The following is a 15,798-nucleotide window of genomic DNA, read 5'->3' as shown; positions in this document are numbered from 1 at the left end:
ACAGCTACCCCAGCCTTTCCTCATTTATCCAAGTCTCTTACCATTCATGTTGCTGTCCTCTGAACACTCCAACTGTCTGCATGTTTTTTACAAGGAGGTATCCAAGACTGTATGCTGTGTATCCACTGAAGCACTAGAGTTAAAATATGCCACGAAAAAAAGCATATACCCAACAAGCATATACCCAGTATTATTCTTCTTTAAGTCTTTTGTGGCCTTCCCACTTTGCAGTTCTAGATGACATTTGGAAGATAACATCTAGAGTGAAACTACTTCTGCAGTAATATTTGCAAACATACTGCAAACATCACACAATGTTTAACATAAATTAATAATAAACGCACTTCCCTCCTGTAAGCGTGAACAGTATTCCCACTAGGGCTGCAATACTACCCTCTGATCCAATCACTACCTAGATGACATTCCTACCACACAATTTGACTGGATCTCTAAGCTCACTAACATTTTTTTCTTTTAAAATGTGTTTTCAGCACATCTGAAAACCAAAGTAGGTACAGACAATCCAGCACTGCACGGTCTAATCACACCTCTCTAAACCAAACAGGTAATCGTGATGTTTAACTGTTGTTCTTTCCCAGGCTTTAGGCAGAGGTCAAAAGTATGGATATTCTTCTGTTCAAGTTCTACAGTGAGACTTCACAGTGCAGATTGCCAGTTCTATGCCAGGAAAAAGGCACAGTTTTTAGCTGTTGCAACTACTGCCACCTACAAAAATACAAACTAGGATTAGCTGTCCAAGACTGAATCCTCCATGAACTTGTTAAAGCTGTCTGAAGTCCTTTCTGATTCCTTACTAAGCCTGGATGGCCCACAATTCCACAACCACTTTTCCTCACCTAAATTACTGAGAAAATTTGTTACAGCCTCTGAACTGCAGTTTTATCCCCAATTCTTCTCCATCCACTATAAGCAACAATACTGCTGTAACTTGTAGGGATTGTTTTTATGAGCAGACATGTAGGTAGGCTTGAGAGTCTCAGAGCCTCTTTATTGTAAGATATGAAGAAAGCCATCCTCCTTCCTCTGTGACCGGATTCTCCAAAAATACCCTAGTATTTCAGTTGCAGTACTTAACACCCGAGTTAGTTATAGCTAGATTCTGCAGATTACAATCATGTTTTTCTAGTTAACATTGACGTAAAGTTCATCCAGAAAGTATCATTTGATAATATTTTTATACGTAAATCAGTTTGCATCAAAATTACGGTACTTATGAGAACACCTTTTCTGTATTGATAGCTTCCAAATAAAAGTACTGTTCTGAGTTAAACCTATTTACAGCATTACTTCAAAATCTTCAATCTGAAGACCATTTTTCCTCCCCAACAATTTCACCCCAATGACTTGTAAGTAATAAAAAAATGATAAATTTGGAGTAGAATACACGATAAGATTTTTATAAAGAAAAGTAGTGTTAAAGGTCAGTTCCCTCATTATTTTTCATGAGGGAATTTTGTAAATTTGCCTTTCAGAAGCTGTTCTCTTCAACACAGAAGTTCAGGAAGGATGGCCCTCATGTAAAGTAACTGCCATTACCTACTTCTCTCATGGCATGAAAACCAGAGAACGATTTGCTCCAAGTATCATCATCTGCAGCCATCTAATATTAGAATTTCTTAACTTCACTCCTCTCAGCAACAAAAGGAGGTAGTAATCATTTTCTCTGAGGTCAGCCCAAGAAGCACTTCTACTCACTTTGGCTGTGTTACAGGGTGAGAAGCACACACCCAGCTTCCACCATCCATATATGTTGTTTTTTTCCAGGGCTTCCAGATATGTAATCATGGATGTGAACACCAGTGCTCTCCAAACTGATCCCAGTGTGGGTGTAGGAGTGTGCTGCAGTACGACCTAACAGCTGCATGTGGCGGCTGAGAAAAGTCAGAGACAGCAGCAACTCTTGATGTTATCTAACCTGTCCACTGTCCATAGCCATTCCTTTTCTGACAGGGTTGAGTACTCTGTGCTCCATAAAAAGGCAGCCTTTTTTAGATTCAAGATAATAATTTTCTTTCAACTTTGATCTGAAGGATAACAGAAAACTCCTGAAAAATTATTTTCCAAGAGTGCTGAAGCATATCTATTTAATAGGTGGACATATATGAGAAACTACATACATATACATACATGGAAAAAGTAGGAATGAAGAAGGAATAAAGAGTATTAAGGACAGATTTTAGGATTGATGTGGATAACAGGAAGGTAAAACTGCTATGAAAGGATACATATGGCATTTACTAGGATTAAAACAAACACAACCCAAACAAACCCTTCCATTATATTGAAGTCAGAATCATCAGGACAGATCTTGACGGTAAGTTGATACCATGTCTGCAGAAATCAAACTCTACTGATGATTTTACGGAGGAATTTTAGACAATATTTAAAGTTGCCACCACATGGTCTTAAAGTTTTTGTGCTGTGCAGCTGGCAGTAGCCTTACTGAGGGAGACCTCTGAGCAAAACAGCAATCTGCCTGGATGGCAGATGAACAACCATACTCCTTGCAGCTGTTGGAAAAATCAAAACCAGAACTCTTGAAATTCCACTTAATGATCACCCACAGAATTTCATTTATTCATTCTAGTCAGATTTGTGAGTAAGTCTTTTAATTTAGCCTCTCTGACATCTCAAAGCACTACCCATTACCTCAGCACAAATAAATAGATGACCAGGTCCTTCTTTGAAAGCCCTGTCACGTCTTTCTCCCTCATGATGAACACCACCATTCTGGTAATCACTGCCTAAAGTCCGGCATCCTTTTTGATGTCAACTACAGAGCATTTGAAAAACAGGTTTTTACCATGCTCAGCTCCCCACCTACTGTGATACTCAGCCAGGCTTCACTGTTCTGTGTATTCCCAACCTGTCTACATACATCTCATGAGACTGTAAGCTTTTCCAGTCGGCACCCTTCTCTTTGTTTTATCTACATAATACAAATAGCATAATTACATCTTCAAACAAGCTTTTAGCCATTACAGTAACACAAGAGCAACAGAACCGCCAAAACAGCTGCAACGTTATTTTAGCAATTGTAGGATTTGGCTTTTACACTACCTATATCTTTGGATCCTGGTGGATATTCAGTTATATCCAAGTCCTTTTTAACGGCATGCTCAGATAATAATACAGTGCCCAAAGAACTGCATTTCATAGAAGGTGCTACTTCAGGTGTTCTCACTAAAGAAAAAAACTTTCAGAAACTTTTTTCTGTGACTGATCATACTTTACATATTATGTAAGTACTCTTCCTGCATTTTCTTTTTTTTCCCCTAAAAATTTAAAAGTCTTATTACTCTTCATTTTAAGAAATAAATTAATTTACAACTTAGAAGGGACAAGATTTTGTTTCTAGACAAAATTCTATCCTTTTTCTTTCAAAAGAAAAGCGTTATCTGACTTGTTTGGAGGCAACTCCAGTACTCTGCTGCTATAAAGAGTGAAAATTCCTAATGCCAGATAAAAATCTCAAGCTTTAGGGGGACTGCGAACTGATAAATAAAACAAAAGCCTTTCATAAAAGTTCACCATAAAGCCTAAAAAATACTAATCACAAAATTCAGAGAGGAAAATCTGGGCCCAAGTAATATTCAAGTTTAAATTTCATACAAGGAACCAAATTTGACTGAAATTTTTGACAAGTCAACATGACATACAGGAAGGAGACTACCATGTCCCCATTTTCCTTAAGAGTATAATCCAAGGCATTAGAGAATCATTATGTTGTATTCTGTGTTGTGGCAAAGCCATTTTACACGGATTATGGAGATATTGTGTGGGTGTTGATGGAAAGTTGTATGGCACAGTGGAAGATAAAGAAAATAAAACAAGATGAACAGAACAGCAGCAAAAATACAAGAAAGGCTAGAAAAAGAGAAATTCATTTCACAGAAAATGAATATCATACTTTATTGGACTCGAACATGAGTAGTTGAGTCAAAGTCCAAAATCAGACTCCATTGTCATGACCTGTCCCCCAGATATTACTTTCTTTCAGGTTTCAGCTTCCCTGGAAGAAGAGCTCACTATTAGACACAACAGTAACCTAACAGAGAACCATCTACCAGTGGCAAGCATGCTAACGCTACTACAGGATGACAACAAAATGAGCCTTGTGCTAACTGAAGATATTTTGTGTTTCTGTTGATGTCTACTTGATATTTTTTAAAATTTAAAAATAATAATGATGATTTCATGAGTTGATGATTAATATGTTCTCCTTCAACAGTAATGACACATCGCATTTGGTATCTCATTTAACACTTCCTTTATATGTTCCATTTCATCTCTCAATTACAGTAAAAATTGAATTGTATAGTTTTTCTTCCTGCCTTACTTACTCTTGATTTGAATACATTGCATCTGGTTACCACCTGAGAATCAGAAAAACAATAGCTATTTCTGCCTGCTTTCAGCAGCCATTTGGTAGGCTCTGCTACCTCATGTGCAGGTCTTAAACATCACTGAAGGGTCTGCATGTACCTCTGCTAAGAAATTCACCATCAGCCCTTATTCAAGCAACATTATCACTGTAATTAATGACAATATATATTAGAACAATGAGAACTATGATCAGTTTATTAATTGCTGGGAGGGAACAGATAAACTACATTGCTCAGCCAGCATTCCTGCAACAACATATCTGGTACGTGCACCTAACTTTTATCATCTTTCAGTTGAATGATATATACAACAGACAGATGGCTGAGGCAAATCACAATTAAAAATTCAGGAACAGTGGTTAATTAAAAACAACAACAAACCAAGCCCAACAGACAATTCTGCCTTACCTTTCCTTCAGAAATCAGTGGCAAACATGAACAGAGCTAGACCCTCACTAGGTCTTTCTGAAAATCTTAATCCACCAGTACAAATTTGTGTCAAATTTACAAGACTGAAAAGCAATCCTGCTCTTTGCCTTCAATACCTCCTAACGAGTATTTGGTACAGGCATATTTATCGTTGCAGACGTCAAATTGCTGACTTGGCCAGACTTCAGCAAGTCTCATCTTTATTCCACAGTCACGTAACAGTAGTAACACCTTTAAGCAATGAATTACATGAAGGCTGCAGCACTGGAGACAAGCAGTGGGTAAAGTGCAAGCATCAAGAAAGAAGGGTGGCAGAAACGGAGATAGGAGACTTCAGGGAAATCCAGTGCGAGCAAAAGAAACGCAGGTTTTTTTTCTCAGTTTCAAATAAATGGATAAATTTCCAGACACATTTTCCAAATGGATAACAACAGATGTATCTCTGTCCATCCAGCAGTCCTGTTCACAAACCTCCATGCAGCAACCCAAAGTGAATCCATTGTTGTTTCCAACAACCAGACACAGTGTAACAGACTGCATCACAGGGAGGATAGCCTCCTGCCTCTTGTGAAGCTCAGGAAAACTGAATAAATGCATGGGAATGACATAATCTGAATTCTCATTGAAAAGTAATGTTCGCCCCTTGAGAGTGACATTTTATTCACGGATCTTAATAAAAGCTGGACCATGTTTTTAACATGATGGAGGATCTCTGGTTTGGAAGCTACATTTGCACAATCAAAGGGGTTGCACAGAAACAACCATTTGTTTACAATCTTTTCACAATTTAAAACTTCATTTTATGGATTCATCTTTTTTATCTTAAGAGACAAGGTTCTTTCAATTAACCAATTACAAAAGTAACCAGAGATAATACTTGCTTACAACAGTAGACCAGTCAGTTTTAGCTAAGTTTGCAAAAACCTAAAAAAGAGCAGAGGAAACACTGGATACCAGCAACTGCAATCTCTGATATATCATTTTTAATCATGTTAGCAGCAGCAAAACAGTAGCCCAGAAAGTAAAGGAATAAGAAATACATGAGCTCTGTGTGTCTGTCTGCTCTATAAAAAGTCTCACTTTTTGATTTGATTAAAAACTAAGGTTTTGTATTTGAACTTTAAAGAAAACTGGAAATACAAAGCAATATATACTGGAATGATATAGTACTGTCAGAAATTTTTCAAACTTTTTAGAGGCATATAAAAATATAACTCTTTATGGCACTTAACTAAATAGCAGTTAAATGATTAAGAAAAATAACACCAATTATTTTAAATATTAATTGGGCCCAAAAATAAGTTTATATTTTAGATAATAAGAAATACAACATTTTACCTACCTTCTCATGTTGAATTCCAGTTTGTTTTCAACATAAGTCACTCTTCTGTATATTTTCAATTTACTTACATATCAATTTTTTCAACATTAGTCATGTGCATAAACGTGAGCACGCATGCAAACTTTTGAAGGACTGATTCAGCAGGAAATCTAAGTGCCTGATCCTGATCTCATTGAAGTGAAAGGGCCATAGATAGATGCATGCTAGAACATATACTGATGAATACAGCAGTCTATCTTAGTGGAGCTACAAGTCTCCCACAAGTCCCGGTTTTCAAAGAAAGGACTAGGAACTCCCATAATAAAGAACTACAGAACATTTTGTTCATTTCCTAACCCATACGAGGTAACCAAAATATTTGAGTACTAACCTTTGCAAATGTTAGCATATGCTAATACTTTAATATATGTTTAATAACTTTTAAATTTGGGTCTCAAAAACACTTTAAACCAGTATTTATGAGTTGTGACTGGGGTTTTCAAAACTGCCACACATATACAGGCAGCTCAGAATGATTTTCACATGGATCTGACCACCCAGAACCTTTCAGCTTTTCTGAAAGTTCTAACTCTGCAAAGAAGAAGTAAACACATCAGTAGCTTCACACTCCTTTCATTCTCATTAAATGACTATACATATTTAGGAATGGTATTAAGGACCACCTGCTTTTTTCCCCTTTCCTGATATTCTGGTTTTATTTTTTTTACTTTGACTACGTTCCCCTCTTACTTGTCCTCTTTCTAAAATGGAGGGTCTGAAAGTTCTGCAAAACCTCATGCAGAAGTGTTTTAGGAATGTAAAAAAAAATGTTATGTCTTTGAGATTAAGAGTTGAGCATTATGTTATGATCCTCAGTTTTCTATGTCTTTTGTCACTAATTGGGAGCAGGACTGGGCCATAAAATTATAGCTCCAGCAAAAGGTTCAACAGCTAGTATCTTTAAGCTTTACCATCAAAGATCATGTGCCAACTACCTATTCCAGTCCAGCTGTTCATCGGCATCAACTGCTGCTTTTATCTGTAACTTTTTTTTTTTTTTTTTTTTTCTGTTCAAGAGTTTCCCCATGAAAACAATGTCACTAAAATATCATACAAAGTTCACTGCAACACAAAGATTACTCAATGGTAAAAAAACCCCCTCACTTTTAGCAAAAGTGGTTAGTTCGCATCCCCTCCCCTTTTTAATTTTTTTTTTTTTAATGGACTTGAAACGTTAGCATTCCTTAATAAAGGACACATTAAATACAAACACAAAGCCACACAACATGCATAAAAAAGAAGGGTTAAAATGCAACTGTATTTCACAGACACAAGTCACAGTCATTAAATTAAATTATCACACATACATTATAACTTATTTATTATTTCAACCTATACAGGCAACATAGCACCAAAATGGAAAAATTTCCTCCGAACTTGATGAACAGTACACAAATATTTGTTTTTGAATTTTGGAAACAAGTACTTCCTTTCATTTTTATCAGAATTACCCTAAATGAAATCCACTATCCCAAGTCTGTTTTATGACATTATTTGGGTAGTGACATATGTTATCAGTTATCTCTGAAAAGGCACGCCCCATTTCCAAAGTTTTAAAAAATTAATAGCATATGATAACATTAAGATTTCAGCCAGTGGGATATTAAATAAATGTGCTGTATTGGTAATGAGGTATTCTGAAGTTCAACGTTAGGCAGCAGCAGAAGTAGAGGTAAAAGACTGAAGATGGTTTTGAAAACCAAGTTCACTGATTCTGAATTCCCTTTTAATATAAAAGATTATCTTTAAAGATATAAATACTTTTTACACATTAGAAAAAGTGAATGAAGGCACTTATTACACATAGCAGGATTTTTTTTCCATTAAAATGAAAACAAATAAATATTTTACTTATTCAAGTTTGGGTTGCTTCTGCTCTTGCAGAAGTCAATGGGATGCCTGGCAGTAACAACACTGGAAGGGGACTGGAATATCAATTCTTACAAAATAAATTTGTAGTCATTAAAGTAATAATAGATTTCTTCCACTAGTGCAAAGACAGAATTACACTGAAATTATTCTGGAGCAGCTAAAATGAAAACTGAAGAACTACAAAAACAGCCACTTTAAAGAATATTACATTATCTGTCTGAAGGGCAGTAAGTAATAGCAGTAAGATATTTCTGACACTTAAAGGTAACTTAGAAGATGAGCTGATCCACTCTTTTTATGCCTATTTTCTCTGAAATCACAAATAGCACTTATGAAATTATGTAAAAATTCTAAGAGTGAGGAAAAAAAAATTTATAAACATTTCAGACAAATGAAATATAATTATCATCTGTAAGGGTCAAATCTTGCTTGTATCACTGTCAATAAAGACACCTCAGCACAATCAGATTTAGACTGTTCCCAAAGAACTCAGAAAAACTAACATTCTTAAACTTAGTTTTGTGGGACTTCTTTTTTAATATAATTTGAGCATTTAGTGAAACACTTGTCTGTGATACTTAATTTCTTAACTAACAAAGTACAATTGATGCAACTAGTTTGTTGTCGGTGTTTTGTTCTTTTAATAGTGTTAGAACACCGTAAAAGCACTCTGCACAAGTACTATTCTTGGGAACACTGTGTCTGTCCACTTTTAATCTAAGGTCCCTTTCATTACAGAAAGTATCTTTAAAAGCTTCAAAATAATTAAGAGTATAATCCTACAGTTATTATCTGACTTCACAACTGGCATATGGTAAAATTTTGGGAAAAACCCTTCAGAAGTCTTTACTTTGAAAAGAACTGGATGTATCATATCTCAACTCATGATATAAGTGTGAAGTAAAAAAGCAGGAAGCCCAACATGCTAAGAAAACAAATGTAAGAAAACAAAGTGCTAACGACTGCACTACAATTCACTCACACTAGAGAGTATAAAACCTCTTCCATTGGTATGCAAATAAAATTCCAAATGTAGATGTTTTCACAAAAATCTAAGAGAAAATAAAACCCTTAAGATGGACCTTAATTTTGCTGTGCTCTGAACTGTAACTGGTAGTGATTAGCAACAAAGCTGTACAATGACTATATGTGAAACTGTTCAGATGAGGAAACTAGAACACCTCAAAAAGACTGATGAGGAAGAACTGAGGACAGTACAGAGCAAAGGCATAACTGTTTGGTTTTGAGGCAATACTTGTTACCTTCACCTTACAGCAGTCTCCTGTGCTGCTAAGACATGCACACAGTAAACTATCTGGTTTCAAATGTGCCGTGAAGATTTACTGATAATAGATGGCCACAATGACCTTCAGGTAACAGTTACAATCTGGATTCAGTAATCCAGCTATGTATTCTTCCTAAAGGAATAAGAAAGGATGAGAAGCAAACATATATTTCAAGTTGTGACATATCTGGTTAAAATGTCTCTTATAAAATTTAGGTTGCTATCCACACTTGTACAAGAGTGAAAGACCTAATGAAATACAAAGCTTCCAAGGTAACATCAACTGCTACCACCAACTGGCTAAGCAGCAACCTTGCTGTTTGGCTACTTAGCTCTCCATGTTTGGCTACTTAGCTCTCAAAGGGTTGTGGTAAGCACTGAAAAACTATGGGGGACCAAAAATAAAAACAAACTCCTAAATATATCAAAATTCTTGTCATCCAAAAACGTGAACAAACTTTCCTCACTATGTGAAGCTGGAAGGTATTGTCTTCCCATATACGAATAGCCTATTTTATTCCGTCAGTGTAATTCCTCCTCACGCTCCATAGAATGTTTACGAAAATATATAAAATGAAAGGTACACAGCACAGTAAAAGCATATATGTATCAGGAATTTTGAGAAACTTACACTTGTTTTCTGTTGCACAGCAACAACCTAGGAGGCATAGAAAAAGAGACTAGAAATGAAGGTATGACCATTTAACCGAGAGATAAATACCAAAATCTTAAAAGAAACTGAGATAAAAAGGGGAAGATCCAGTTAGTAGTCAAATACAGTCCTTGAAGTGAAGGCACCATAAAAAACCTCAATTAAGCAAAGCATACTAGATGAGCAAAAGAGTTATCACCTGTTGAACAGCAGAAGGAAGAGTAAAACAAAATACATGTTCACATTACACATTTTGCCCAGCAACCAGGCCAGGCCTTTGACACTGGAAATCTCCTAACTTTCTACTGTGTGTCAAATTATTTCCCAGCCAAGTACTGCTAAAAATACTATTTTACTCTCTAGTATAGCTACTTTACATTGGTGCTATACATGAAAGCTTTGCAAGATTGTACATGTATCTGCACTGTGTACCTGAAGATTTGTTGTATCTAAACATAACCACTGACCCAACTAACAGTTGATTTGATTATATTCCCACATAACTTTGTGTCAGGTAACAGATGATTGTTTGGCTAAGAATACTAAAGCATGTGGATACGGAAAATGCTGTTCAAAGGAAAAAAAAAGCTTAGTATTAGAAGTAACAAAGCAGCATTCTTGAACTCAATTAAGACAGATTATCCTACAACTCTTCTAGCACAGAATTGTTAAACCTCGTCATTATGGTTCATTTTAAAAATCTTATGATACCTTTGCAAATTTGTAATATTCTCTCTTTTCATGCTTTAACTAAGAAACAACTTCTTGTCATTAGGGTCAGAAAACCTGAATCACTCTGATGAACATTAATGCAATAAACCAGAACTCTTACTGCATGGACTAAACACAAAAGCCTAATAATGCACTATGGAAAGAAGGGATACAATAAAGATCTATACTAGAACAAAGTACTCATAGCTAGCTGACAGAATGCTATGGATTTTTTCTTGACATTATATAACATGACATATGGTTTCCATATTTCTTAGCTTGTAATTTATTAATTCTTTCATGAAGTTTTGGATCATTGCCTCAATTCCTTCACCAATGAAACTAGAGTAGTCTAAAGGAAAAACATCTAAGATATATGGGCCAAATTTACTGGTGGTGCAACTCCATTAAAATAAGCAGCTGTATTTACCTCAAGTATCATTTAACTTACAAATACATTATAAATATGTATATATCAAAATATATACATCTCTTTTGTAATTTTTGTATATCAGAAAAGAGGTAGTGTACTTAGATACATGCCAATTAGCCAATGAAATCTTGAAATCAAATGTTTCAAATTTTGAAACACTTGAATTTAGGAATGTTTGTATAATATTTATCAACCTCATTTACATTAAGAATCAACACCAATATTCTTTGAAAACAAGGCAGACTTCGTGAAGATGCACGGACTGGGTATAAATCCACTCCATTTCCTTTGGGTTTTGATAAAAAGGCAGGAAAAAAAAAAAAAAGGTGAGCATGATTCAGTTCTTACTAAAGAAAATTTCCTTAGAAACTTGCACAAAACTAAGAGGGTGGAAGATGTAACATTCTAAAAAGATCATTATCAGACTCTCTCAATGACCTCCAGATCAAACGAATTCAAGCTACAGGCAAAAGGATGTGTTTCCTAGCTATCGTCCTTGTAAAACTTCAGAGCATCTTTCTGGCTTAGATACTGTGATATGAAAATTCTGGACTGAATTAGTTTCAAAGCTTCAAAGAATCAAAGTTTCCAGATATACATAATATTTCTGAGAAAGTGTCCTGGAGTGCTATGAGCCTTTAGAATTTGAGACTTACTTGCCTCACATGTGTTTGGACAACTGCAGAAACCAACAACAGAGGAGTACATAGCCTTCAAGCTTTGTAACGGTCAGCTCCAGTAGCCCTGACAGACACTATAAAGTGTAACAGCCCATAGCTGCTAAACTGCAGAAAGCATCAACCAGAATTCTGGCTTCAAATCATAAACAGAGCCTTCCTTGCAACTGCCCTATTGTGCATTTATAAGTTATATTTGATTTTAGTTATGTTGTGTAAAATGAATCAAAAACTGAAAGAAATGTACTTACAAGGCATATTGCTAAAAGGTTTCTATCCTCAAATGAATAGTGATAGCTAGTGGAAGAAGTTAGAATGCCCCAATATGGAAAAGAGCATAGAAGACACTAACAACTGAAAGACTAGAACAATCCTTCTACGTGGTAGAGCAGGTTCTTGACTCAGGATTCTGAATCTATTTCTGCTGGAATCTAGTCATTAACAGTCCCCTATATTAGAGCATATTGTATGGCATGCCAGAAAGGCATAAGATAGGCAGAGCCATGATCTATTGCTAAACTATCATATCACCACCCATAGGTGAAAGCTAAACAAAGCCATTTATGCTAGGCGACAACAGTGTTTCTGTGACTAAAGCTTTTACTCTTTCATAATAGTTGTCCTCAATTAATAAATTTTGCTGTTTGAACAGCAACAAAAATCAACTGAAGTGTGTTGGCAGCCTTCAAACTAGCTAAATTACTAAAAAGTGACAGCATATTTAATATGTGGGCCTACTTTTATTTCCTGAATCTGCTACATTTGTTTCTACACAACACCATATGACAGTGTGGTGAAATTAAAACTACTACTGAATAACCATAGAGCTTGCAATCGTATATAAAACAGAGGCCACAAACTCTCTGATAACTAAATTCCATTCTAAACTTAGTTTTTGAAGGACTTTTTATGGCTTTTTATGTCAATTGATATATAAACCAACATGAAAATCTTTGCAAAACTAAGCCATATGTAATATTTACAATATATTACAATAGCTTACAGGTAACCTATTAATGCAGGACAAACTGCATCACTCAGGGAATAAACAGGCTGTGAATAACTTTTGATCTAAAAGGAAAACAAACATTGAGCTCAAGGGCAACTATGTGCTGAATGCCCTGCTTGCACCTGAAGTACATACATTAATTAAGCATTAGCAAGTCACCACTAATTATTTGGCTAATGGCTAAATAAGATACTCTGGTGTCTGTTAAACACAACCCCAAAACTCAGTTTTGCACAGTGGAAGAAAGAGATAACTGGTAAATTATTAATTCAAACTTCATTTTAAAGTCTATTTGCAATAAATTAGAATAGATTATATAAACATTAATAAATTATTTAAAGTTGAAATTGGACAATATTTTGAAAAATGATTCCATGTTAATTCAAAGAACCAAATTATATGATTTTATTAATTAAAAAAAATAAAAAAATAGAACTGCTATCCTAGCCCATCTCCCAGGTTTTTAACTGATTTTGATGGAAACAGAACTGGATCCCACCTCCTTTGATTCCCATTATTCTCCTTATTGAGCACAATAATAAATATCGTTGTCAAATTCACAGCCTGGGAAATATACTGTACTCTATATTGTAGAGCTTGCTATGATTACTTCAGCATGTTAATAATCTGCTAGTGGCAATTTTAAAGATTAATGGTGATTACTGTAGGCATTTTTACACATTAATAGACAGTGACATGTAGACAATAACATATTATAGTTACATACATAATTATACATAGACAGCTTTAATTAGTCACTGTTTTTAAACCACAAATATAAACTTTTATACACAAATATACATGTAATACGGAGTAAAATGTTTGATGACAGAGTGTAATATACAAGCGTGTGAATTATTTTATACTTAAATATACTATGAGAAAAAGTTATGCACTGAAAAGCTTTTTTTTTACAAATATAAATATGTAGATAATACTACAGTATAAATTACAGCATATACTTTCAAATTTAAACACAGATCAAACCATAACCTTTCAAAATAGAACAACCTATTAGGTATTGCTATTGGCTGTGACGATTTCTGGTAATTTTCAAAATATTCCCTATGATGTTTTATAGAGCATGATACTGTTCCCACTGAAGTAAATGGCTGTTTCCCATTTAATTCAATGGCTGCAGGAACAATTGCTTAATAAAACTACATAGACTATATTCCACATGCATTATTATTTCACTGTTATCAAATAAAATAATAATATAATTTTTAAAAGGCAAGGGGAAATAGAGCGACAGAAAGAATAAGAAAGCAAAAAATATTAGTGAATGCTATCGTACCGATTTCCATGGTCCCCGATGCCATGAAACATCACCAGGGCAAGAATGCACATTACATTGTGCCATATTAGGTGGCTTGTCTAGAATTTCACAGTTTTGATCACCCAACATTTGGCCAGTAGGAAGCTGACAAATCACCAGTCTTGTCTTTATTCCATCTCCACAAGTTTGAGTACACTGAAATACAGAATTTTATATGCAATATTTTTAAGAGAGTCATCACATACCATTAAACCAAAAAGATACAGCAATAATCAGTATATGTTATTATTTACTATGTCTATTTTCATATTCCCTGGACACTCAATTCAAGAATAAGGATTCACAGTCTCATCTCATAGAATGAAAAAACCATTCTCTCTTCAAAATGTTTATCAAACTACGTTTTTAGAGATTATCAAGTGATTTTCTACAAAAAGTCTCAATTACAGAGAATCTACACTAGCAAGAAGTAACCATTTGTAAGAATAAATGTGTGTGTGTGTATATATATATATATCTTTGATAGGAGGAAAAGATGGAAACTGGTGATAAAACTAGTTTTCCCTGCCAGAAAAGAGAAAACTCAGACACTGGGTACACTTTGTCATAGTCTAACTTATACAGACTAAATGTAAAATACTTATAAGGATGTGTTTCAGTTTTCCTGTAATTCTGCAATATCAGGAAAAAAATTCAAGTTTCATTTCTAATGAGCTATTAAAAACAATCTGATCAAAAGTGAGCATGTTCCAATAGTTTATAGCTTTTTACTGTATTCAGAGATTCTAAAGTAGACAAAAACTGCAGCATCTGCATTAATTGGATCCCAAGTCTGCAGCTATGGACAGAAAAAACATGACACTCAGACTGGCCTTGAGAACTAAATGGCTAGATCTGACCAAAATGAGAGAAAAAGAAAAACAAACAAGTCACTCAAACAATTTTTCTTCTTTTTCCAACTCTAGATATTGATGTATCAAGAATAAGAAAGAAGGGCAGGAATCACGAGAGGTTAGATTAGAATGAATGCCAAACTAATCAGCTTTAGCTCTTTTCAGTAGTGTTTGAGCAAGAACGTGTGGTCAAGATAGAACATTACATGGCATGAAGAAACCATTCTTTGTCCAATAATATATAATGTTTCATCAAAACATTCTAACCCGGGCACACCGTTTAGATGCATGATCCTCTCTCCATACTTCTAATTTGTAACTACAACCCAGTAGATACTACTACTTGCAGTTAATCCTAGTCAGTACCTATGAAATTTGATGTAGTAAAGTTTCTTTATAGCTTCTTCTGCTCATTTTTTTCTTAGACTAGCTATTATGCTGAGTTTTTTCTGCATACAATTAATCATTTTGTAAACAGAAAATAATTTTGTATGTCTCAAGAATCAAGATGCTACTGCAGCACTCAATTATATGTTATACATCTTTAGCCTCACACAATACTTACTTCTTTTGGATGTATATTTACACTACTCATATTTACACTACAGTTCTGGATTTGATCAAAGAACAGCTTAGATAAACGGGCTGAAACTCATTTCTTTTTAAATAAGTGAAAAATATGGTGTTCAGTTCCATTCACAGTCAAATAATTATGTTACTATTTCAAAGCTTATGTGGCAAATAATGTTTCCCTTTGAAAGTGAAATGATC

The 15,798-nt window shown here is 34.8% G+C and overlaps 1 protein-coding gene across 1 annotated transcript in view; it reads right to left on the bottom strand.

Moving 5' to 3' along the window:
* Positions 1–15,798, bottom strand: part of ADAMTS20 (ADAM metallopeptidase with thrombospondin type 1 motif 20) — a 101,831-nt gene that overhangs the window by 21,563 nt on the left and 64,470 nt on the right. The window contains exon 28 of the mRNA XM_074827416.1: positions 14,153–14,329. Coding sequence (XP_074683517.1) covers positions 14,153–14,329 — 177 coding nt within the window. The remainder of the gene's footprint in view (positions 1–14,152; positions 14,330–15,798) is intronic.

This window comes from Strix aluco, chromosome 5, assembly GCF_031877795.1.
Source record: "Strix aluco isolate bStrAlu1 chromosome 5, bStrAlu1.hap1, whole genome shotgun sequence".
In the NCBI taxonomy this organism is placed as follows: domain Eukaryota; kingdom Metazoa; phylum Chordata; class Aves; order Strigiformes; family Strigidae; genus Strix; species Strix aluco.
The sequence above is the reverse complement of the archived record's forward strand: the minus strand, read 5'-3'. Positions and strand labels throughout refer to the sequence as shown.